Genomic DNA, 24,191 nt, shown 5'->3' with positions numbered 1-24,191 from the left:
GTGAGTAAAAGAAAAAGGGCTTTTACAAGGAAAATACCCACATGGAAATGTTCTAAACTACAGCACAGGTGAAAACTTTACAGGCCACATTTGTCAATCCCAGGAGATTATTGGGAGCAGGTTTTCCATCAACACCTCTGGGCCCGTCTCCTGACTGCACTTCCAGGCCGATGAGAGTGGAATCTGTAACGACTGTGGGCTTTAGCGTCGTTAACATTTCACTGACACGTTGGCCGGCCTCTCTTGGAGACTGGCCCCGCATTTTCTCCGCTGCGCTGGAGTTGTTGTAGCAACTAGTGGCCCGGGAGTGAATGAAGCAGATGTGCGAGTCATCTATCACCTGACAGCTCCCACTCCCCCGACTGAGCAAGTCATCACCGTGACAGTCTGCCCGACCAGTCTCATCAATTACACTGGTACCCTACCATTAGAGTACAAACGCTTTTCTCCTCGGACACATTCAACGGCTTCCCAGTCTGCAAGATGGGCCCTCAATTAAGCCCGAATAACTTTCCCCTCTCAAAGAACAGATCTCTTTCTGTGACCGAGCACTGCACACATTGCACTTGTAGGATAAGCCCTTTGAGAGCTGATTTATCTCCACGGTGACCATATAATATTTGAGGACATTTATCTTTATTTTATGACACTTCACAAGTGCTTGATTATGATGCAAACCACAACATAGCTACTGTTAATGAAGATTTACTTTTATGTTCATGTGAAAGTAATGACTCTATCAGTTAATTCATTCTTATTTAATGAGCAATTAAGGTAATTTATGGCATAAAAGTTCAACAGCTACACTGCAATGCTCGTTTGCGAGCAGGAAAATGGCAGCAATTTCTATTATATATAATATTCAGTCCCTGTTATACACAGTAATTTTTGACTGGCCATTTTTTTAATGATAATAATTTGTTCTTTCGTCATGATCAGAGTGATGTATGAGGAAGCAATAATGGAAATCATGATTTGCTGGTGTTATTCTGTTGCTGTATTCCATCAGTAGTAGTCATGAAATGCAGTAAACACAGACGTTTGAACACAGACACATATAAACAGTTTTCTATCACTTACAATATACAACTATGGCAGTGACAGCAGGGGCCAACTTACATTATATCAGCTTTTTTTTCCCACAAGGGTTTCAAAACAGGTGTCAGGGTCAGAACTTGACATTGAATATGCAAAAGATATAAATAAGACATTCATATAAAAATAGGCTTTTACAAAATATACTCTATCAACCAATATTTACCAAAAGTGGAGAATGTGCCCATGTTTTTGATCAGTGAATGAGTCCGGTTAAGCTAAATCAGCTTGAAGTGAGCAATGCCATTTGAAGACAGTCAGTAGAGCATATACAGCCTTCTACCTCAACAAGTGAGATTCTCTAGACTAGCAGCAAACAGAGGGAAGACAAACTCATGAGAGGGTCAGAAGGTTGGTGTGAGTAGCCTACAGCAGTTTTCATCTGGAGCAACATTATTCTACAAGACAACACGTTACTCCAGGCAGATTCAAATCCAGTGTGTTAACCAAAAAGTGGTGATTGCTTTAATAAACTAGAACCTCCCAACATTTAGTTACTTTTGATCCAAAATGGACAAAATCAGTAGTTTTATAGAATAAATTAATATTAATTATTTTCATTCTCTAAATACAGTATGTTAAATATTCCAAATGGCTGTGTCATTTCATCTGTGCACAGGGAGTGAGAACTACAGCAGTGTGTTCTGCCCAGCAATCACATCCACCATAATTCATTTGCATTAGCAAAGTCCAAAGAGTCAAAATGCCAGGACACGTCCATGTAGCTTAAAGTCTTGACATCTTGCCTCTGTGAGTCACGCCGTGGTCACCCAGTCCTCTGTGCCACGGTACAGCGTTCTGTCACACTGATTCGACCCCACATCCTCAACAAACACGACAATCCAGGAAGAGGGGTGAAGAGCTCTGTGTGCAAAAGAATCATGATGCCCCATCTTCAGCTTACTGTATACACAGTACAGTAGTTCCACATTATGAAAAGACTGCAGTAACAGCCTTCTTGTTAAGTTCAACTGTTCCAGTTTGTCCATGACAACACAAAGACACACTCCCATACATCATCACACACAAACATACACATACATACACACACACACACACACACACACACACACACACACACTATCCAATAAATATTCTCACTTGCATGTGTACACCTCTGTCCTCTCACTGCAGGTGTTGCATTTAACGTAGCAGCACCACAGGAACTTGCAGTTACACTGCCAGACGCGGGAGTACTGGTGTGTGTTGTACCCCCGGCCGCAGCACATCAGGTCGCAGCCGCTGATATGCTGCATCATAGTCTTGTTGCACACCCTGCCCTGCGTCCCCAGGCTCCCCGTCACTGGGTCCGCCTCGCAGTAGTTAGGCGACTTGTCTATGTACACCAGGTCTGTATCCATGGGCTTCCGGTAAGAGTAAGGCTTCTTGATCTTGAGGAATTTAGGGCGCTTGTTGCGGCTGGCTTTCACTGGCTCCACGTGCACTGCATGGGCATACTTCTCCTTGAGAATGTAGCCGAGCTCGCGGAACTTGGGAAGTGTAGTCCAGCAGGTTTTGGTGGTGCAGGAGCCTGAGACACCATGACACTTGCATTCCAGTCGCATGTTCTTCTCCAGGATCTAGACATACAAAAACAACTTGGTAACATAGTAACAACTGGCAACTGTAAAAACACACTACAGTGATGAAAGATACTTACGCTCTCATGAATGAGGTTAATAACAGATCATTAAAACCAATTAACTTATAGTTTACTGTAATAATGATTTCACTGCTTTGTTAGTTAAAAAATATGATTATGATCAAAGTTTTAAAGTTGTTGTGGAAGTAAAAGTCATGCAACATCTACATAACCTAAAACCTGATGTATTTCAATCCACATGCACTTCAAGGCAAATGACAAATGTGCCACTTAATAACAATGTGACTGACAAATATATTACGGTTGGGGATTAAATACAGCAGCCCCACCATATAGCAGTCTGATACCATATACACAGAAGCCAAAATAATGTATCAGATTTCAGGCTCTGTGTGTGTGGTTACCACACACAACACACAAATGTCAAGAGTGGCTGTACAAGGCGCCGAGTGACTAGGATTACTGCTAAACCCCGAGCTGATGACAATGAGAAGTGCCGTTGACTCGAACTGGAATTTTCGTTAGCAACAAGGTCAATTGCAATTTCCTTTCGCTAAAAAGCTTGGTGTTTGGTATGCGATATGGTCTCTACAGCCACTGACAAGATATTTACATCCGTGTGTTCTTGGCAAGTAAACTGTAACAATAAAACCCAAATACAGACGTGAGAACAAGGACCAAAAAACAACCTTTCCCTGAGCAAACCCACTTCATAAAACCCTTGGCTTCAACTCCCTAATCCATCAGTTGTTCTGTGACCAACACTTGTGACAGCCTTTGTCCTGACGTCTTCAACCAGGGAGCTGTGAACGGGCGCTCCTGCTCAGTGTCACTGCTTTTGATTAGCATAAATAAAGGGGGGGTGGGGGGTTAAAACTATCAAAACAGAGAGTCTATTTATTGGAAGAAAGAATGGGAAAGAAGGAAAACTGCTCAAAGTTTGAATCCACAAGTATAGTCTTTTCCCTGGGAGGCAATTTAGCTGTCCAGATAAGCCAATTTGAATTCATGGTCCCTGAAACGCACGCAGAAAATGATCTTCTCAGTACAATTGTGTGTGAGGAGGCTTTTCAGCCGCTGTGTTGGACGTGTCGGTTTTGTGAATGAGGCTATTTTGGCACAGCGAGGTAGAGGGAGAGGATATGAGTTAACTTGGGCAAAGCTCTGCTTCTTTATTCTTCGCTAACTCCAACCTCACTTTGGCTGTTTGGCACAGTATTCCACTCAACCTCTAACCTCTAGACTCGCTGGAGTCTCTTTGTCACTCTGCAGTGTTCTGCAGCCATGCATGCAGAAAAGCAATCAAATGAGCAGGTGAGCACATCATGAAAATATGTTTTCCTGCTAAATTTGTCTTCTTTGCATTTTATTGTATTATCATTTTCTCTTACCCTTTGTAACTTCTTCTTAAACTCCCAGCTTTTTCTTGTCTACTGATATAAAACTGTGCATTAGAGCTGTCATGCAGGTGGAGTGCATATAACTACACTCTTCTGTACAAAAATGCATACAACTCAATGGTGATCAAACCTAGTAAGCAAACAGCAAACACCCATGAGGTACATGTACAAGCACATTGTACCTGATGTGGGTTTATGATATTAGAGAAATTGTGGGTGGGGATTGTTACAAAGGTAACTGTATACTGTCCCAATGGTGCAAAGCATGGGGGGGTGGGCTAATGCCTTTTTGTACGGTGTCAATCTGTTTTCAGAGCAGAGATCTGGGTTGTAATCAAACCCTGCCACTTAGACAGCTCTTCCCCTAAAAGCAGCCCTTTATTCTACTGCTTGTTTCATCTTGGCCCCATTGCCCAGATCCTTGGCAAGGTTCACCCACACCACAGCATGGCAGAGACTGTTAGCAGGAACTTGGACCAAGCCTTAGACCAGTTAGCCACAGGTTCACCCTCACATTTATTCTTTCATTGTATTCTCTGTGCCTTGAAAGAATATATATATATATATACATATATATAAAAGTCAATGTGCTGAATAAAAACACATAATCCTGTCGCTGGTCACTTACCTTGCGTCCCACCTCGTTATTATGAAGGTTCATGAGTGTCCTCGCATTCTGTTTGACCTCCCGAGCATCGATAAATACTTTTGAGAAGCCCAGGCCGTAGCTGATGTCTGCTGAGCAGCCTCCCCACTTCCAGCCTTGGTCTTTACTGTAGAAACCCTGCTTCTCCTTGTCGCAGCTGCAGTCACTCAGGTTACCCTGTGTGCAGGCGGCAGTGATGGCATGGGCCACCCCTGCTGCAATGATGGCGTAGGTGAACGCAGCCTCTTTGCTACCTAGGAGGGACGGCAGAAAGAAAAAGGTGATGAATAAAATGCAGCACATTTAGATTTTGTCGAATGTCATGATGCTTCATCTCCACTTTAAGGCAAATACAATAAGTACATACAAGGATTTTTAAATAGGAAAAGGAGATTAATTATTAACAAAATGTGTGCTTACATCACAGTCTTACTGACATATCGCTCAAGGGCTGCAGTGTTTTGAAACCTGACCTGGAAACTGTCCTGCCCATGAACCAAAATGGCTGCTGGCAGTATAGTCAACAAAGCAGCATGAATAAGAGGGTTGTCGGCAAGGAGGGCCTATTGATCCGCTCAGAAACTGTCACATTCTGTGCAAACTCATAAGGGACTGACATCAGAATCTTCGTCCTGCCGTTATCTCATCCACATCCAGCTAACAAATCATTTACACACACACGGAAATATCGGCAAATAACTAAAGATTAATCTGACGGGACTTGTAGACAGATCCTGAGGCAAAGCTCTCCAAGAAAAAACACTACAAAGAGAAAGTCTGGTATATTTAACTCAAAGCTATATATAATGCAAGCAAATCAATACCTCTTCTCTCTAATGCAATGTCAAAACAGCCCATAATAATTCATAAACATGACCACCAAGTAGTAGTAGTTTTACTTTTCAAATCTGTGGTTCATTATCGTGCGAACAGGAAACTGTTTGTAACAACATCTGTCATATCAATGTGTACATAAAGTCCACTTGTCTCTGTTTGTTCAAAACAAACACCATATCTTCTCTGTGCTTCCTCCTGCCACCCGGTTCACTACATAAAGCTGCCATGTTTTTGATAAACACGTTGGATATGTACCCTTACCATTGAGAAAAAAGAAAAAAAAAACTCATATTGAGGCATCAATTATGTGGACGTTTTTATAGACTTGATGGGCTCCAAGCCAAAAAAGAAGGTGTGTCTGCCCTGACTGCACCGTTGTTAATTTTTCCCCTGCAGTTCTGAGTGCATGGGTTCACCGCAAAAGATGGTATGAATTCCTCTTTACCTTGTAATGAGAGGTGGAAGATATTAAAAAGAAAGTGGACAAAAAAAATCAAGCCTATGTGAGCTGAACTGGGAGTGCCAGTTCACTGTTCTTCTGCCACGTTTGTTTCTCTTTCATCTCCAAAGTGTCATGAACCTCTCAGTATGCTGCCTCTTTTTATGGAACTCGGCTCATAGAGTTTAGCACAACTACAAAGTTCAAGTGCAAACTTAGCGGAAGCCTAAAATACTAAACGGCTCAATGCTGATGCACCTTGCATTGCTCATAAGCATCGTGTCAGCTCACTGGTCATTCCTCCCTTCGCTCCCTTTAAGAACAATTGCAGGCTGCACAGCTCCACTCAGAATGGGCATCAACAATGGGCATTCATTTGCAACCATTCGCCTTCTACGCTAATCTGATCAGTGAAACCAATCTATTTGGTATGGTTGTCCAAGCCATAGACTTAAACTCCCCTCTTGGTAACACAGGCCAAGTCGCCTGATGGGCTAAAAATACTCATTCATAAGGGGAACAGATTGTCAAACACCACTGTTTTCATTTCAACACTATGAAGAGATAATCCTGTTCTTTCCAATAGCAGCATGCAAGATGGTCTCAAACAGCTGGTCCAAGCTACTGACCATTGTGTAAAAGGGCAGATTTCAATAGCTCTGGTTGGAGCCAGAAGTAAAATAATTTATAATTCTTGCAAGGTTTGTATCAGAATTGTTTTACAAAGCCACCTCTGTGGTTAACAAACTCCCTACAATGTGGCTATAAAGCTATCATTATACTCCATTAAACCTTGTTAGATCTTCCTGGTATTGGTACCCTCATTAGTCTTTAATCCACCTTATCTGTTCATAGTAGACAACAAATGACCCACAGGACTGCAGCCATGATTTCAGCATTACATTGTTCATCCTGCCTTGGCATGAGACGTTTGTCTCAGCGGGAGAAATCATTGATTTGGACTAATTTCTTTCTCTAATTTAGTACTTTCAAGTCCCGCTTTTCCTCTTGGCTTTTCCCCCCACTGTAACTTATACCCGTGGTAAGATCTACGTCCTTACAGTGGGAGCCACAGCACCCATCACTAGACAGGATAAAGACCAGTGAAAATGTGTCTCCAGAGGCTCTGAAAAGAAAAGCTGCCAACATTCACAAGAGCTTTGTTACAGTGCTGGCTTCAGATACCTTTTATACATGCTCAGAAAGCCCTACTCAATGAGAAGTTGGGAGCAAAACTAGGCCTGATGTAAATGACACTGGTTCCTTATGGGATGCTGCCTACACTTCAGATGTAATAAAACAAAGCAGATGATCATTTGGGTGCAGAGGAGGTTTGTCTGGTGCAGATTTTGACTGCAGATCATGTACCCCAGTTATATGATTATATTTAAAGAGACATAAAAAGAATGGATGCATGTCAAGATACTGACTTCACAGACAGATGTGTTTTTTAATATTTGTTTTTAGGTAATAAGCCTATATATATATTTAAAGCGGCAATGCAGTTTGGCACAGTACTTTTGATAAGGACTATTTTCGAGGGGAATCACAAAAGACTGTGCGCATTTTACTCGCAACGCGCAAAAAAACGCGAGTTGCAAGGTGATAGACAAAAGGTGTACAGCCTGCAGCTGCGCAAAAAATAAAAGATTTCAAACTGTAAACAAACGTTAACAGACAGCAACATACCCACTTTCAACTCTTTTCCGAAGACTGTCCTCTCTCCTAGCGCAGAGCAGTTCCAGCGCCCGTTTTTGAACTGAAACTGACACTCGTTGATGCCCATTTGGGCTCCCTCTCCGATGACGATAATGGCATCGGGGCGACTCTGGCAGATAATCCGCTGTCTGGGGGCCAAACCGGGGATCTTGTTACAGATTATGCTCGCACCTAGGGCCACCACCGACGAGAAGCCACTGTGGATGGAAGATGGATAAGACTGAGAAAAAAAGAAGACCATCGACCATTTCCCCCCCCCCTCTTCTAATGTATAAACGTATTTACACTTTTTGATTTATTAACTGTAACACACATATTCAGTATTTTCATGTGGAAAGTTATTTTTGTCAGGATTATATTTTAACTACATAATGTATCCCCACAGTTATGTTTCACTTAAGCAGATGCACCATAAGGTAAATCTTGTGAGTTATAGGTAACATTAAGGTTTCCAAATACGTTTAATTATCATTCCAGTGTGAGCTTTACCAAGCATTAAAGATATAATAAAGGAAATGTCGTCAACTGATAAGCACGCAGTTGCCACGAGTCTCACTGAGATAAGTTTACGCTCTTCACTAAACGTTTTATTTGTCATTTATAAAATCAACTACCTTCTTTGGAGCAAATGTGGCATACAATCGCCGTTTTTTATTTTGTATTTTTTGAAGGACCAACAACAGATAGAGCTCTTTTGTGTTGGAGAACGACGCACAACAAACTAATAACGAGAAGTCAAGTAAACGCAACTCACCCAATTTTCAAATAAACAATTCCTAGACAAAGTAAAACTCTTAAAATCCAGCGTCGTGTTCTCCGACTCATTGCGGCCCCGCTCTCAGTTTCATGCAACGATTTGTGGAGCTGATGAGTAACTCGGTTCGCTTATTCTCCGATCGATCACAGCCCAGGTAACTCCAACGGAACTCCAAAATGACGAAAAGCATATAAAAAAAACTAGATACACCTCGAGGAATTTTTGTTTTAAAAGCTGCCGGTTAGGGTATCATCCAAACTCCCTTTACTTGGCCCCCTTCCACTGGGCCCTCTTGTCATTGCGAGGGTGTCACAGTCACAGGTAACCCGTGGGGTGAGCAAGCTGCGATTATCTCTTTCTCACAGTTCCTCTGCAGCCCGCAGGTCTTGGCTATATATCTGGCTCATCTATCTGGGGCGTGTTCACAGGAGACATGGGGCCCTGCTGAAGAATCCCGCCAGGGCTGAATCTCAACACATACACAGACACACATACACTCACTCAGATACACACTCCTCTGCTGTAAATTCACCTTGACTGATTGGGATGGGTATTTATTTGGTTATTAAGTGGGTCAGGGCTCAGTTTAGTGTTGCCATAAGCTTATAACTTACGCAGATGTTGCTGGGTTTGCTTTACTTGGATTATCAATATTTATATATATAAATTTGCCCCATAAAAGCTGCAGAAATAATATTCAACCAAGACAAGTAAGATGTACTGATTTTTCTTTATATATATATATATATATATATATATATATATATATATATATATATATATATATATGTATTAGAATGAATTATTCCTTCAAAAGCAGACTAAATAAAACCCCCACTCTCTTAGTTAGCATATGGTTAAATCACAGCAGTCTAACTTTTTTTTCTTTTAGTTTTTCCCCTTAGTTTTTAAAAAAATATCCAAAAAAGGATTCATCCACTTCTCAGTTTTATAATGCGCCAGGTGCGCGCTACCTGTAGTGCGCCTCTATAATCACCTATCTTTTAGTATGGCGTCATCTGGTGGTGTAAATAGCGCATTACAGGCGAAGTGCCAAGCAAACCACTCCCCTTTGTCCCTGTATTCTTACCGTAGCTCGTCCAAACTTGGCACTGCCGTGGCTTTAGTGTACTGCGGAGAGATTACTATTGAGGGAGTGCGAGTTTATTATTAATGTCAGTATGGATCCCGATCATCCGCATTTGATCAGTGATTGCCTCATTCATATTTTTACATTCCTAACCGAGGAAGACTTAATCACTGCCTCTAGTGTGTGTAAGGTAAGGAGTGTCCAACTTGCGGAAGTAGCCGAGAGACAGTCTTGTTATTGATGGAATAATTTACAAAAGTGTCTGACTTGTTGTGTCTGATCGCAAATATATTTTTTCAGGATTGGTATGAAGCTGCAGACAATCCTTGGTTATGGAGGTGAGCTGTCTTTTCCCAGCGTCAGTGCATGAAGTGGGCTGGATGTTGCACTTGTGAATGATAACACTTGCTGTATAATCTGGGGATGGTTCAATTCATGTCATATGTAGACGTAAGTAACAAGTCTGTGGTCCCTTCAGGAGGCTGTGTCTGCAGCGCTGGAGTTTCTGTAACCTTGCTGTTGCTGGGGAGTGAACAAGTATATCAGTCATGGAAGACATACTTCCTGCGACGTAGCCACTTAGAGGCAAAGATGAGCAAGGGGCACTCAGGAGGTTACACCTGTAAAAGTCTGAGAGGACACACAGGTATGCTGTCTTTCTCTGGTATCCCCTTTACACGATGTCAGTATGGTTGTCATTTTATTTGTTGTATCTGACCTGTGCATTATTACCCATCAGGCAGGGTGGTAGGGTTGGTGTACCTGCAGGGGAATTCAGCCCAGCGACCTGACCTCTGGAACAGCAGCGTCACCACAGTTTGCAGTGCCTCTACTGATGGTACAGTTCGAGCATGGAACATCCAAAATGTCAGTGCAATACCTTCAGCATCATTGTGCATGCTCAGAAGTCTTCTTAAAAGTATTTGTAGCAATGCAAAATGTTTTCTTGTTTGGAGGCTCAGAGATTGGTTTTCTATTTAAAATGAATTTTGTGTTTATTAATGTGTGTAGATCAAAATTAATAACTGACTCAGAAAACATGTAAAACTGAACATCAAGTGTCACATGCTGTCAGTTTCTTAGATCTCAGATGCCACAAGTGAAAGTGTTTGAATGCAGGCACACTGAATTCACACCTTTTATGCTACAGTCATGTGCTATGACAAGCCACATGTATACAGGTTTCATTCCAACTAAACACCAGTGAAACAAACTTTCTCCACTAGTTACCCCAGCTTAGTTGAAAGTTGCAGGCCACTACAATAAATGCACTTCATCAAGTTGTTTCCCTGATGTGGCAGGTTTTTCGTTTTTTCTCTCTCAGGGTGAGCTCCTGTGGTGCAGTCCTCCGCAGAGTCCTTTGACACAGATTATAAGTGATGAACAGTGTGACGTTTTGATCACCGCAGACTCCACAGGCCTCATTAAGACCTGGAAGGGCCAGACTGGCCAAGAGGTGGCCTCATTTTCAGCTGCATCTCCACACTGTACATTACTCCACTACAGTGTTAACAATGATTGGTTTCTCACTGTAAGCAACCTCAGAATTTCCTTTTTTGTTTTAAAGTAATATATATATTTTTCTTTTTTCTAAAAAAAAAAGTAACACACGCTTCTTTCTTCCAGGTTGGAACCAGTCAGGGTTCTGTGTGTACACTAGCTGACTCAGCTTTGACTAAAAAGTCCAGCATAATGGTGTGTGACACCTTTAAAGTCAACATACTCCTGGTTTCACCCGACAAGAAATGGATCACAGCTGGAACCAAGGACAATGATGATTTAAGTCCAAAGGTATTTCTTGTTTTCTTTGACAGCCTGACTTTATATTTGTTTTTCCTGCCCTGGTCTGTTCTTGTGTGTTTTCTTTTACCACGTTACCTCTGTCCAAATGACACAGTGGGAAAACAGGTGTTCATAGGTAAGAACAATGAAACTTTTAAACAGATTTTGTAGATTTCTGCTGTTTGGTTTGTTGCCAGGTGATTTACACTGAGAGTTTGACCTCTCTGTCTGAGGACGAAGATCCTCTGTGCCAGTCTCTGCCAGTTACTGGGTGCCAGGCTGCTGTCTTCATACCCACCCAGCCTGCCAGACTGGCCATCATCCACCACAAGGAGCACTCCAACAACAAAGCCCTCACTGTCTTCGATGTCAGCATTAAAAAGACTAAGTACAAGTCAGAGATCCAAGGTGAGGACAGAAATATGTGCAGAAAGACCAGTAATATGCTTTAGATCTGACTCTGAATCTCATAATAGCCATTAGAAGAATAACATTCAGTTGGTGAATCATTCTGGAAAAATCCATGTTCAACTACAGATACTGCTGAGAACAGCTGCTGGTACAGAAACCACTGAATTTGATCCATTTGTCATTGTGTATTTGCAGATTCTGGTGGCTGACTAATATGCCACAACCTCAGGAAAATTCTTAAAATAACAGCACTTATCTACAATAGAGTTTAATAAAATGAAATGTATTTTAAATATCAGTTTTAGTGTCAGTGTCAGCTCCTTAAAATTAGAGAGGCTTGTTTCTAGACTCAATATTATACATCCAAGAAGGGCTGAATTGAGGGCAGCTGGACTTGGTTGTTGATACTTGGAGACATTTCACATCTCATCCAAGAGGCGTCTTCAGTTCTGACTGACCGGTAGGGAGATATAACTTTTGTGGGGTTGTTCTAAAGGCCATTGATGTCACATAGTGACAGCAACTCTTCTTGGGTTCAACCCTTCTTTGATAACCATAACCTGGCTGACTGAGATCTTCACAGACTGCAATAGCAAACTGATTTTTCCTTAAAATGTTGTCTTTTGCTGGTATAATTTTGACTCTCTGCTCATTTTTAGTCCAGCAGGTGGAGTCCTTCCCCTTGACACTGAACACCTGGTCCTCACCCATCCTTCTAGAGGCCAAGGATAGCAACTGCTTAGTGCTGGCAGCTAACCAGGAGCTATGGGTCTACTCTCTGAAAGGAACCCTGCTTGCTAGCTTTAAAGAGCATACCATGCCTATCTCTTCTATATGTGTGGTAGGCTGTTTTCTCATTAGGATTTCAAAGAATATCCCTTTGCCTGGTGAAACTCTTTGTTTTATACAGTACAATATAATCTCTGTGTAAAAAGAGCCATGTATAAGTGTTGGAAAAAGACCAATTTATGTTTTTTTGTGCATGTCTTCACAATTACAGGATAGCTTTCGTGTGGTGACAGCATCTCAGGACCTCTCCTTACGAGTACTGACATGGAAAAATGACAGAGACAATGGGTTGACCCTAGAAAGCAGATACCACTTACTGGGGGGCTCTCACACAATGTCCAGGTACTGTACGCTGTGACATTTTAGTATTTGCATCTCATTACCAACAGCCTGAACACAGATATTTTCTCTGAATGATTTACACCACATTTATGTTCCCTTCATTTATTGATTTTGTTACTTTATTCTATGTGTCCTGTATTCTAGAGGGTTCACTCATGTTGCCTGCGACTACACCAGCATTGTGGCCTCAGTAGAGGGGAAAGATGGGAAGGACGTCTTAAAAGCTTATTGTTTCACCTCCTGAGCATCACTGCCACACAAAAAGTGCCTGCACACAGTTCACACAACTGACTGGAAGGAGGAACATTTGCTTTTATTATGAACTGTTCGCTGTGTGCTATGTTCTTTGGTAGGTCTATGTTTACAAAAAAAGAGAATGTAACATATAATACAGATAAGAAGCACTATGTTATGGGAAAGGCATTGATGCACTGTGTGATACAACATGCTTGTTAAGAAAATATTCCATGCCTGCGCCTTTGGAGCTGAGGTATGTCAGTGTTAAATGTAACCAGACTTAAGGCATAATGTATTGCAAAAAATATTCTGGTCACCTGTTCTTTGATATGTTGCCTCCACTCACTACTGAGGTAAAATAATACTTGAGGCAAGTTTGTCATGTATCAGTGGCAGTAAACTACATACCATAAATGTTTATATTTAGCCCACTTTGACAAATTAGTTTTTCCACGTTAAATCATTTTGTCACAAGGCACAAGCTTCCTTTTCTCTTCCATGCCTCCACATGGAGGTTCACGCAGGGCACCACATATACAAGACTGGGAGTACCTATGTTAAAACAAAGGGAGACGTAGACATCTCATCTGCTTCAATTGCCTTACATCTCATGTCCTCTAGGACACACCTTAGGACTGGAGTCATGGACTCGTACACTTTGCTCCCATCCTCTGAGTCATTTCCCATCTGTTGAAAGGCAAACATTATACTTAAGTTGAAACAAAAGCAGCAACGGGGAAATTAATGTAACAGTTGAAATAAAGTGCAAATAATTAGATGTATTGTTTTCCTTACCCATGTGAAAGCCTTGATAGTACGATCCAGGAATGCATTTTCAACCTCTTCTGGTATCGTCAGCATATGAGCCATACAGTCTAGTATGCATGTTAATGTTTCTTTAGGAGCCTTGGAAGAGGTGACAAGAAGAGTAAAGGGGAAAAAAGTACAGGTTCATTGTCCTTGTAATACTGCTGTTGTTTCAAATCTCAAACAACACAGAGTAAACTCTGACCTGGTCGAGCGTGTTGAGGACAGTTTGAGCATCAGTGTTGTCGGGGTTCAGGGCTTTGGCATCCTGAGTAGAGATGACTGGCTCCTTAAGCTGCTCCAACCAAGACCACATGAGCCCAGTGAGGATGAAGGGATCCCGCTCCATACAGAGCCTCTCCCACGCACCACCTTGGTTCAGCTCTGTCTGTGCACGTTCAGGCAACTTATTCAGACACTTTGCTCTGTTATAACTGCTATGTGTTGACTTTTTATGTCATTATAGTATAGTATAGAAAGTGGTATCTTTTTTAATACTAGTAACATTGCATAACATTTAAGGCATTTCTACATACATGGTCTTCATTTCTACAAATACCACTACACCATAGGTATTGTTCAGTTACCTGCCAAGCTAAGACTCCGCTCTTGTGCTCCTCTTCCCCATCAAGAAAAAGGTCCACAGCCAGGGCCTGTGCCACTAGCAACCTCCTGGCATCCAGAGACAACTCTGACTGCAGGGTGATAAAGGGCACCTCTGACTTCTCTGATTGTTCTTCCTGTTTACCATGAGATTTCATCCCATTCATTGCTAACTCCTCCCTCTTCTCTGCCTTCCATCTGGACAACATGGTACCCTTTTTGGCAGGCTCACTGTTCCCCACAGACTCACTACGTTGGATAGTTTTCCGTTTTCCTTTCTTCAACAGAATGGATCCATCTTTTTGGTTTTCTACATTCTTGAGTTGCCACAGTGAGCCTGTTGAGCTGTATGAGATGTCAGATGTGTTGCTATTCCAACCTTGACACTGGGATGCAGGGACAGTGGCCTCAGTTGGGGAAATGGACATTTCAACATTACTCTGAGACAGGGGTCCAAGGGGTCGTGTAAGGAGATTGAGCTCTGATCCCAGTCGTCTTAAGTCGGACTCACTGTAGCTCAGACTTTTGCGGTGGTAGAAGATTGGTGGCTCGTTGAAATGTCTGGGTAATGTGGGCATACCTGGTAAGCGGGGTGACTTTTCAAATAATTCAGGGCCCATTTTCTCAATGACACTGAGGGTCATCTCTATATCTTGAATATCAGGGGCCTCCAGAATGTCCTCCTCAATCACCTGTCGATTCTCTGCGATGTCCAACAGAAGTCTAGACACTAGCTGGACAATCTTTGGTAGGTACTTCAGCTCCTTCCTCTCATAGCCATGCAGTATATGTCTCTGCCGGTTCAGGTACTGGGACAGTGTGACTGGGTTGGATCGAGGCTCGGCACAGGAAAACACGCTCCTCAAAGGGGCAAGGAACTGAACAAACTGTCTGACACAACGCAGCTGACCACGGGTCTGGATGGAACCGGGGCGTTTAGCACGTACATATAAAATAGCCTGGTTAGCAGTCATCCTGGTAGCATAGGCTAAGAAACATGCTAGCAGCACACCTGGAGGGAAGAACAAAGAGAGCCCTCATTATGCAGTATGTCAGATTGTGCAGCTGAAATATCACATTGCCCTCAACAGTAATTTCATACACCATTCCCTTATAAATCTACCTGTTCTGCCGAGACCAGCGTGACAGTGAACTGCTGTCTTTCCCTCCTGCAGCGAAAAGGCCATGACCTTCACTATGTCCAGCACTGTGGTGAGATTGGCCACTCCATAATCACTCCAGCCAAAATTGTAGAAGTAAACTGACAAAGTAAGATGTTTTCAGTTACACTGGTGCACCACTACAGATGTATGAGGGTTGACTGTACAAAGCACTTACTGTTGTTTTCCATGAAGACCTCTGGGCGGTACGAGAAGCCGCTCTCAGGCTCCAGAGAGTTTCCACAGCTGGCATGTTCACCAGGTATTTGTAGGTTGATCACTGTTTTAATACCATTCCTTGACACAAACACACACACAAAGAGAAACGTACATTTCATTATTCTTTTCTCCAAATATGGCGATATGGCGTAATTAAGATCCTGTAAATTACAGTTGTGTATACCTTCTGAATTGATCAATAATGTTATATTTTTCTATTATTTCTGTCGAGGGTCTAGACATAGCAAGTAGATGATCAGTAACCCTGAAACAACAGAAAAGAATGTTATTGGGATATAGAGTGCAACTAACCTGGCTTCAGAAAAGAACATTTGACTGAGGTAGATACTTGGTTATGTTATGTTTTATTGTCTGTTGCAACTACTTAGATAGGAGAAGCATGTGTACCAGGAGGAGTAGAGGCCTTTTATAGCCTGTTGGTCATCACTCCAATAACTCGGGTTGTCATACTTGCAGGCTTGACCTCCACAGCCGATTGAACACTGCATATGTCCAGGGATGACATAACGTATAGCCTCTCCTACTATTGTGTACTTCGCCCTGGGAGCTCTGACTGTTATTGTTATTGTAGGGAGGAAAAAGACAAAAAGAAACATCTGGTATTACACAAATAGTCATTTCTAAATTTTAAGTAATATAATTGACATGTTTATTGTATTCTATTTAAATGTAAATTGAAGCTATTACATTAGTAGAGTAAACATATCAAATATAATTCAAATCCTGTGAGAAGTGTTACTCAAGAACTGTAGTGCAGCACAAAGACTCAAGTCGTCAAATGTAGGTGTTCTGTAACACCTAAATAATTAAGATCAGTGGTGAGTGCTAACTTAGAGGTGTCTAATCCTTGTCTGGCATTGTAAGTCTGTCATCAGGGCATTACAGTAAAAATAGCTAGTCTTCTGGCATGTTTGAAATGAATTTTAACAGAACATTTTGGTGAATTAACAGCCTATAAATACATGGCTGTAGCTGACCAACTAATAGACTTCTAGTCATTAACAGATGCGTTTTTCAACCTCAACCCTTAATCTCTCTTTACTAATCTTACTTACTGTATTCCATCAGAGCTCCACCTCGTGTCTTTGCATGGAGTGCCATATGTACAGTCACTCAGACTGACATCCACAGTCATAGCAGAACCTGGACACATATACATCTGCCTTGTTACACCATATCAAATCCTTTGCCATATACTTTCTGTAAACAAGTGAACATAGTACTGTATGACCAGAGTCTGGAAAATGTCTCTCATAAATAACCAGTCCTCCGCATTAGAATTTAGTTTTTAAGTTTGAAACTGACTGACCAACATGTTTTCTACATGACAATTTAGAGAGAACCACTTAGAAATACACAGCATTATTCAAGATCAACATCATAAATCATATTCAGGCAAATGAAAGCAGACATAATCCATTTTAAAGAACTGGGTATTAGCTATTCTCAACTGACAGTTCTTAGCTCTGTGCCTCATCACAATACAAAATTTACTCTTCCAATGTGCAGAATAATAAACTCTGAATCAGTCAACAAGAACAGAAATCCAACTAACCTTATCTATCAATAAATACAACAAAATAAAATCTAATTAAAAAGAAAACAGATTTACCTGTTTTAAGTGAGACGAGATGCTTGTGACCATCCATCTCAGAACACAAATGGCTCACAGTTGCCAAAATTCCTGACATCAACCTCCACGGCTCTGACGTTGTCTTTCCCTCTCTCACTCTGTGGAAAGTCAATCCTGTGGCCTCACTTGATTTGATTCGTCTCAGATTATCTCTGTGGGGCGGGGTGGGGTGACACAAGTATCCTCAGGATCCTGTGCTCACCTTGGTGGAAAGCCATCTATCTCACCAGGGTGACAGAGTGTGTAGAGAATAAATGAACCTTATGAATGTGTTGACACAATCTTGCAGATTGTGTCCTGTGTAATTACTGCCATGCACAGGTTCCTCCTTCTGGTCTGGGGGGAGTGCAGTGCTATTCCTGACTCCTGCTGGATTAGACTACTAATCTTATTACTGCACTGGTATAAAATAGAGCACTCACTCCTCAACAGAAACTCACACTATGGCCACATCACCACTGCCTTCTGCTGGACTGTAATGAGAAACAATCATCTACAATATATTATGTTTGTTAATGCACATATTGTCATCAGTCAACATCCGGCCAACTGTACGCCTGAACAGATTGTCGACTATGTATTTGACTTATTATACACGTCTATTGTTGTGAATAAGTACAAACATTTGGGATTTTTGTGATGAGAGGGTTCAGATGACTTCTGAATTCAACACACTTAAACTCTCCTTCCTTGCTGCTACAAATAGTGGGACCTTGGTGACATAGCAAGTAGATAAAATCTGATTGGCTTAGCTTGCACTTTGCTAAAGCTGGTTAGGTTTAGGAGGGGAAGGAGAGATCAGTTTATGATGTACAGCATTTGGAGAGACTTAAAAGCCAATAATCCCAAAGCTTTTTCGAACATTAAAAACAGGTACTTAAAGAGGTGTAGATATAGATCTGTTTGCTGAAAACAGTCATCATATTCTGAACTGAGGTGTGGATAGAAATATTTGGAAAGGCTATTGTTATAATGTTATAATTGTTATAATATTGAGAGGATTTTAGATTTCTGTTTGCCCCTCTCTCTTAGTGTTTGGATATATTGATTGTTCTGTAGAAACCCAGCAAATTATTCAAACACATTACATATTGTCTATCAACTAAATCTAGCTGTAAAGAGGAAATAAACCAATTATCAACATGATAAGAGTAAGAAATGGACATGGACAAAACATTCTGTCAACACAAAACTAGTAAGCTAAATACATGGCATGTAGTATATGTAGGATGAGATAAAGTCCAGGGTGAATCACAGACATGTGATTTTAAGGCATTTCCCCATCAGTCTTGCCGTGACAAATACAGCGAAGTGCAGAGAAATGAGCCAACCATCAGATGCTGGCATATGATTCTTTGTGAGAGTAAAGGGTACAATGAGTGAAACAGAAAAAGAAATGAAGTCAGCAGAAAACACATCAACATTTCATAAAATCATACAGAAATCCAACTCTAGCTCTGATGAGGTTTTGATAATGTTAAGAATTATGAATGGGAAAGATAGTTTGTCCCTGCTTTTATCCATTTTGTGTAATGTTATTTGTTGTCTAAAATGTTGAGTTTTGCACCTCTGGGCCAAAGTTGGGGAAAGATGACCTGCTGTATGCACAAAGATGGAACAAAAAAGAACGTTTTACACCAAGATAAACCAGAAACACTTTTAATGACATTTTGCAACTACATAAATATATAGTAAGATGTGATCACAGGCAGAAAAAAACTAATGACAGTATTCAAACCAAATGTGACCGCTGTTCATAGTCACAAGGGACAAGCATCTTTGCATGAAACATGTCTTGTGATCTCTTAAAACAGGCATGTGATGCTTTAATTAATCTGTAAAATGGGTACACTCTTATCTGTAAATAATAGTCATCTTTCCACATCAAGTCCATATTGATAAGGTTCATTTACCAGAGCATGCCTCAGACAGACAGCTATGAGGAAACTATCTCTGTGTCACAGGTGCAACCAGGAAGGCATGATTCCTACATGCTTTTTCTTTTGTAAAGGCAACAATTCCAGATTGTTAAATATTCAGTTACATGTCAAAGTATTGCATTCAAAATCCTATTTGAGTAAAACTAGTGAAGTTTAATCAACAAAATGAACTTAAAGTATGAAAAGTAGGACTAAAAGTTCCTCTTGCGCAGGGAAATTGCTCCTGTGACTGTTGTATTACATTACTGGAATGTGAATACATGCATTAATGCATTAATGTGCACTTTTATGCTTTAACCGGTCAAGGTGGAGCTAATTTGATCTACTTTCTATCATGTTAAGGAGTTTAATCCATAAAGATGCATCATATTTTCCACGTGTAAACATAGAGACTTATCTATTGACTATGGAGTATATTTACTATAAAAGATTAATTATTATTTTTTTCCGACAGATGGCAGCAGATATACATTTGGCGACTATTTCAAAAGAGCCGTTAACCTGTCTGTCCGTTCTATTTCTATGACAACGAAACGGTTCGGGCAGAGATTTCCGTACTCCACATAAGCAAATGAACAAAGCCTAATGGGAAATGAGTTCACTTCGTGGCGTTGGTAGGCTACTATCTTTGACTGCCCAGACTACAAGTACTACATTTCCCAACAAGCACTGCGAGTCTGTAGGCGCTGCCCCAGCTGGTTGCGTAGGCGCATCTCATTTCAGCAAACGGACTGTTCAGCTGTTTCAAACAAGCCGGTGTCCGGGGCAAGAAACTACCGGAAGAGGAGAGAATTTGCCTTCAAAAGAAAAGACACACGTTTTGACATTTTCGGAAAATATCGACGCCTTTTCACATTCTACGTAATTTCCCTTAAGATATAAATTTTTCAAATTTCAGTACCCAAATAAGACTAAATAAACCCGCTTCTACTCATGGTCCAACGCCTATTTTCGTCGTCAAATGTTTTATTTTGAAAGAAAGAACAAGACGTTGTATATCCTGTCTCTTGTCTTGGCAGTCGGTACTCCTGCTCCGGCGCTATTGCTCCGACAAGCCGGGGGAGAGGTGAAGGAAAAGCAGGATCTCAGCGATGGAGCATTAACAGGAGACAACGACGAGCTCCCCCGTCGGAGATAATTGATCTCAGTCATCTACATGACCAAAGAAACAAGACCGGCAACGAGAAACGCAAGCGTAACAATCATGCAATTTAAATACAGACGAATTTGAGCAACCGCTTCTTCTTCAAGGTTACACCGCTTGAAGACGCCCCAACATCCCCAACCTCCCTTGTCGCAGATCAGCTGGCGGTTCGTTGGTTGATCGTCGCCGGTACCGACCATGTCCGTGGAAGAGCAGGGATACCCCGACGCTATGCTGTTGCTGGAGGCCGCGCCGGAGTGGGTGCGGGCCGAGATCGAGCGTCTCTCCCGGGAGCTGAGTGAGACCACGAACGAGAAGATCCAGGCGGCGGAGTACGGGCTGGCGGTGCTGGAGGAGAAGCAGCAGCTCAAACAGCAGTACGATGACCTGGAGATGGAGTACGAGGCCGTGCGGCAGGAGCTCGACCAGCTGAAAGAGGTAGGCTGTGTATAAGAAATCACAGAATATCCACTAAGAAATTACTATAGTATTATCTAGGATTTATAGGCCCTTCGAATGAACCCTAAAAACATAAACCTCATAGTCATTTTGGGGCGTGTACACCTTTGTGACAGTAAATAATGAGTTTTCATCGACCTTGACATTTGTATGCTCCCATCACCACAATATCCTAGATAGAGACTTGGTTTGCTGTGACATTTGGAGGGCATCATCCATAAAACAGCTATCTGCCTCTCATCCTACAAGGTCAGAACTGCAAGATGAGACAGGGATGCTCCCTCTGTAGGCTGCTCCCCCACCCCACCCCATCTTTGCTCAGGGTGTCCCCCCACTGCACTGCTACCTTTATTTATTTATGCAGCTTGTATGGTTTAGTCTTCACATTCCTGTCTGACTCACAGCTGATGTTTCCACTCCTGCTGCTGTAATGTCTTAATCAGGAATAGATTGACCAACTGCACAGATATGACCATTATTACGAGCAATGACCTGCAATACTTTATTGTGCACGTTTGATATGGAACATGAAAAACGTGAATCTGAGTCACTCATTCATAGCTGTGTGTTTGCTTTTTGTTTAATTCTGTTCTTTTTCATGTGGATCTTTTAAAATGATATTTATGCATTGAGTTCACCCTTAAAAGCAACACTTTTCTAGATTTAAAGGGCATTATATATCTTGTCAGTGTGTCTTTCAGTTCAGACAGGCTCTCCTAGAGAACAAGAATTACTAGTTTAGTTTGAAAGGGGCGGGAGTACGTTTGAATTTTGAACCTTCCCGCTCAGAGGAGAGAGGGATGAACAACTTGCAGAGGAAAACAGACAAGTTACGACCCTTTGGGAATGGAAAGAATGTTGAGAGTGACGGGTCAAGCTGGGCCAGAGAGTCAGATAAAGGATGTGTCTGTTTTTCTGAACAGTGGCCGGACTTATTCCCCACTGTTCTAACACACTGTGTCCAATTTTCTTCTCTAGAGCAGCAGTTTGTCAGTGTCTTGTGATTTAGATGGAGGGTATGGTTTTGGAGTGACGTTATGCAGACACTCCTGCCAACCGTGTGCATAGTTCCCGCTTTGACACAGGCTTAGTTCATGGTTGCTCACATCCTCCTTTGAGATATGGGTTCTTCCTGTGTCCTTCCATGAGGCCAGGCAACCAATAGCTGACTTTGTGGTAAACCCCTTCTTGCCATGCCAGAAATGTGCTCATCACTCCCTTCGGGTTTTTGTGCTTTTCAGGAGAGAGAAGCATTGAGGGAGACTTCTTCCCCTCCTCTCTTTCTGTCTCTCTCTCTGTGTCTGTCTGTCTTCCAGTGGCCCTCTCTCTAGTGGTTGTTTTTGCAGAAAGGAGGAGGTCGCAGGGCTGTCTCAGCAACTCCTGCTTAGATTCCCATGCATTTCTTTGGCAAGGAGGCCTTAGCTCTGCCACAGTGGAACAACAGCAAAAAGGCTCTGAATAGAAGAAACAGACTGGAAACGGTTTAAAAGAGTAACCATGGCAGCAAACAAAAAGAAGCTGGGGCATTTTCTGAAGATTTATCATGTTGTTTCAAAATATGCTTATTTAAAAAAAGACTCTCTCATTGTGAGTCTGGTTGGTCTCTTGAATTGTGTGTGATCTTCCTCTCTGTGTCATAATGGGGCACAAACATCCATCTGTGTGGGCAATAAACTCAATTGTTTGCTCAAAGCTGTGGCAGAGGTTCTTTCTTTTGCCTTGGGCTCGGGTTATGCTGGCTGTAGATCACTGATCAGATGTTAACTTTTGAAAGATCCTTCTACCCATCCCCCTCCCCACAGCCCAGTCTCTGTATGAAGGGCAGAAGTGATGCTATCACAAGAGAAATACAAACACAGTCTTCTGACATCCTTCTCTGCTTCCTCTTTATTGTCAGCAAGAGAGCAGTCAGTAATGGGGAGCAAACACGAGATAAGCTACTGTCGCAGCAGGGGCTGAAATTAAAGCTTATCTCAGTGGTCGGTTTGGTTTCCACCTCAAAAACCCAAACTTCTAATTCAAGATATTGTGACAAGATAAATGTCATATTAATCAGCCTCAGACCCTTGCTCAGGGACTTTTCGGAGTAGGCTTGGATTAAACTGACCTGTGTGACTGCAGCTGTTGTTAAAGCACATATAAGACAGTTATTTGTTTGGTCAGGTACAACTGCCATGTTGTCTTAAGTACAGGGCTACTATTTACACTATTGGCAGCAATGTTTGGATGTCTTAGACCGACTGGAATAGAATGTCTGGGAGATTTACAGAGTAGCTCAACACAGGATCCTCTCCAGTGACCCTAAACCTCTTCTCTCCACTTATTGGCATGCACAAACACAACACAAAAGAACATAGTTCAGATTTATGTGTGTTTATAGTGATTTAAATGCTCAAATACTACTCTTTTGTGACAGAGACAGATGATCAGAAATCATCATGACCGTGGGCAAACATGCCCTTCCATCTAACCAATCCTCACCCTCTCACCTACCCTCAGAGAGGACACTATTCGCACACAAACACACCCCCACATACACGCCACTCTTGAGGCAGGAAGATGGAGGAATTCTGTGCACTGCTGTTGCTTAGTAACCTCACAGCTCTGTGCCTGAGTTGAAACAGCCGTGCTGTTTCCTCAGCAGGTGCTGCTTTCTGAGTATGCACACAGCTAGCTAGAATAGCACATATACACGTGGTAAATTGCTGTAAGTAATCATGCAGTGGTTAATGGTATTCATAGGATGTTCCCATCTGTTCTCAGTTATCATATCTGTACAGTATATCTTACAGTCTATCATTGGTCGACTCCTGCATACTCCTGCTCAGTGCATAGCCATAAAATTATTCTCCCATGCATTATTATTCTTGTATATTGACATCTGCCACTAGGGATACCACTATGAATATGTTGATTTCCCCAAAGCACAAGGTCGACTGTACGTAATAATGGTTCCAAATCACCATTTTTTTCCCAGTATACAGTGCCCTTGTCCAACAGAGAAATCCATCTGCTTGTACATTATAGTGAATATGAGTCATTTGGCCTGCTGCCCATG

At 41.8% G+C, this 24,191-nt stretch overlaps 4 protein-coding genes across 8 annotated transcripts in view; 2 read left to right on the top strand and 2 right to left on the bottom strand.

Moving 5' to 3' along the window:
- Nucleotides 1-974: 974 nt before the first annotated feature.
- LOC108900193 (protein Wnt-7a) lies at nt 975-8,902 on the bottom strand. Its single transcript, XM_018701112.1, has 4 exons — nt 8,494-8,902; nt 7,710-7,936; nt 4,727-4,998; nt 975-2,675 (listed from the first exon to the last, which is right to left on the bottom strand). The coding sequence occupies exons 1-4, from the start codon at nt 8,562-8,564 to the stop codon at nt 2,193-2,195; spliced, it is 1,053 nt and encodes a 350-aa protein (XP_018556628.1). The 5' UTR covers nt 8,565-8,902; the 3' UTR covers nt 975-2,192.
- A 676-nt stretch (nt 8,903-9,578) lies between these two features.
- Nucleotides 9,579-13,574, top strand: fbxw12 (F-box and WD repeat domain containing 12). Its single transcript, XM_018701111.2, is given in 11 exon segments — nt 9,579-9,776; nt 9,887-9,924; nt 10,065-10,107; nt 10,109-10,232; nt 10,326-10,453; nt 10,911-11,117; nt 11,213-11,377; nt 11,566-11,776; nt 12,439-12,620; nt 12,780-12,910; nt 13,055-13,574. Coding segments are annotated over 11 exon segments (1,428 nt in total). The 5' UTR covers nt 9,579-9,677; the 3' UTR covers nt 13,155-13,574.
- Nucleotides 13,575-13,694: 120 nt separating this feature from the next.
- ptpdc1b (protein tyrosine phosphatase domain containing 1b) lies at nt 13,695-17,058 on the bottom strand. Its single transcript, XM_018701110.2, has 9 exons — nt 17,013-17,058; nt 16,345-16,510; nt 16,121-16,201; nt 15,896-16,014; nt 15,681-15,818; nt 14,542-15,569; nt 14,160-14,342; nt 13,943-14,053; nt 13,695-13,834 (listed from the first exon to the last, which is right to left on the bottom strand). The coding sequence occupies exons 1-9, from the start codon at nt 17,056-17,058 to the stop codon at nt 13,700-13,702; spliced, it is 2,007 nt and encodes a 668-aa protein (XP_018556626.1). The 3' UTR covers nt 13,695-13,699.
- A 3,479-nt stretch (nt 17,059-20,537) lies between these two features.
- The window catches only part of LOC108900177 (protein bicaudal D homolog 2), a 43,937-nt gene continuing 40,283 nt past the window's right edge, over nt 20,538-24,191 (top strand). For 4 of the 5 annotated variants that reach the window (XR_007813428.1, XM_018701084.2, XM_018701083.2 and 1 more), the window contains exon 1: nt 20,538-21,112. Coding sequence is in view for 4 of the 5 variants with exons in the window: in XM_018701084.2 (XP_018556600.1) it covers nt 20,873-21,112 (240 nt within the window). In the remaining variant the exon portion in view is untranslated. The remainder of the gene's footprint in view (nt 21,113-24,191) is intronic. The other variant, XM_018701085.2, reaches the window with a different exon arrangement.

Source organism: Lates calcarifer, linkage group LG6, assembly GCF_001640805.2.
Source record: "Lates calcarifer isolate ASB-BC8 linkage group LG6, TLL_Latcal_v3, whole genome shotgun sequence".
In the NCBI taxonomy this organism is placed as follows: Eukaryota; Metazoa; Chordata; class Actinopteri; family Centropomidae; genus Lates; species Lates calcarifer.
The sequence above is the reverse complement of the archived record's forward strand: the minus strand, read 5'-3'. Positions and strand labels throughout refer to the sequence as shown.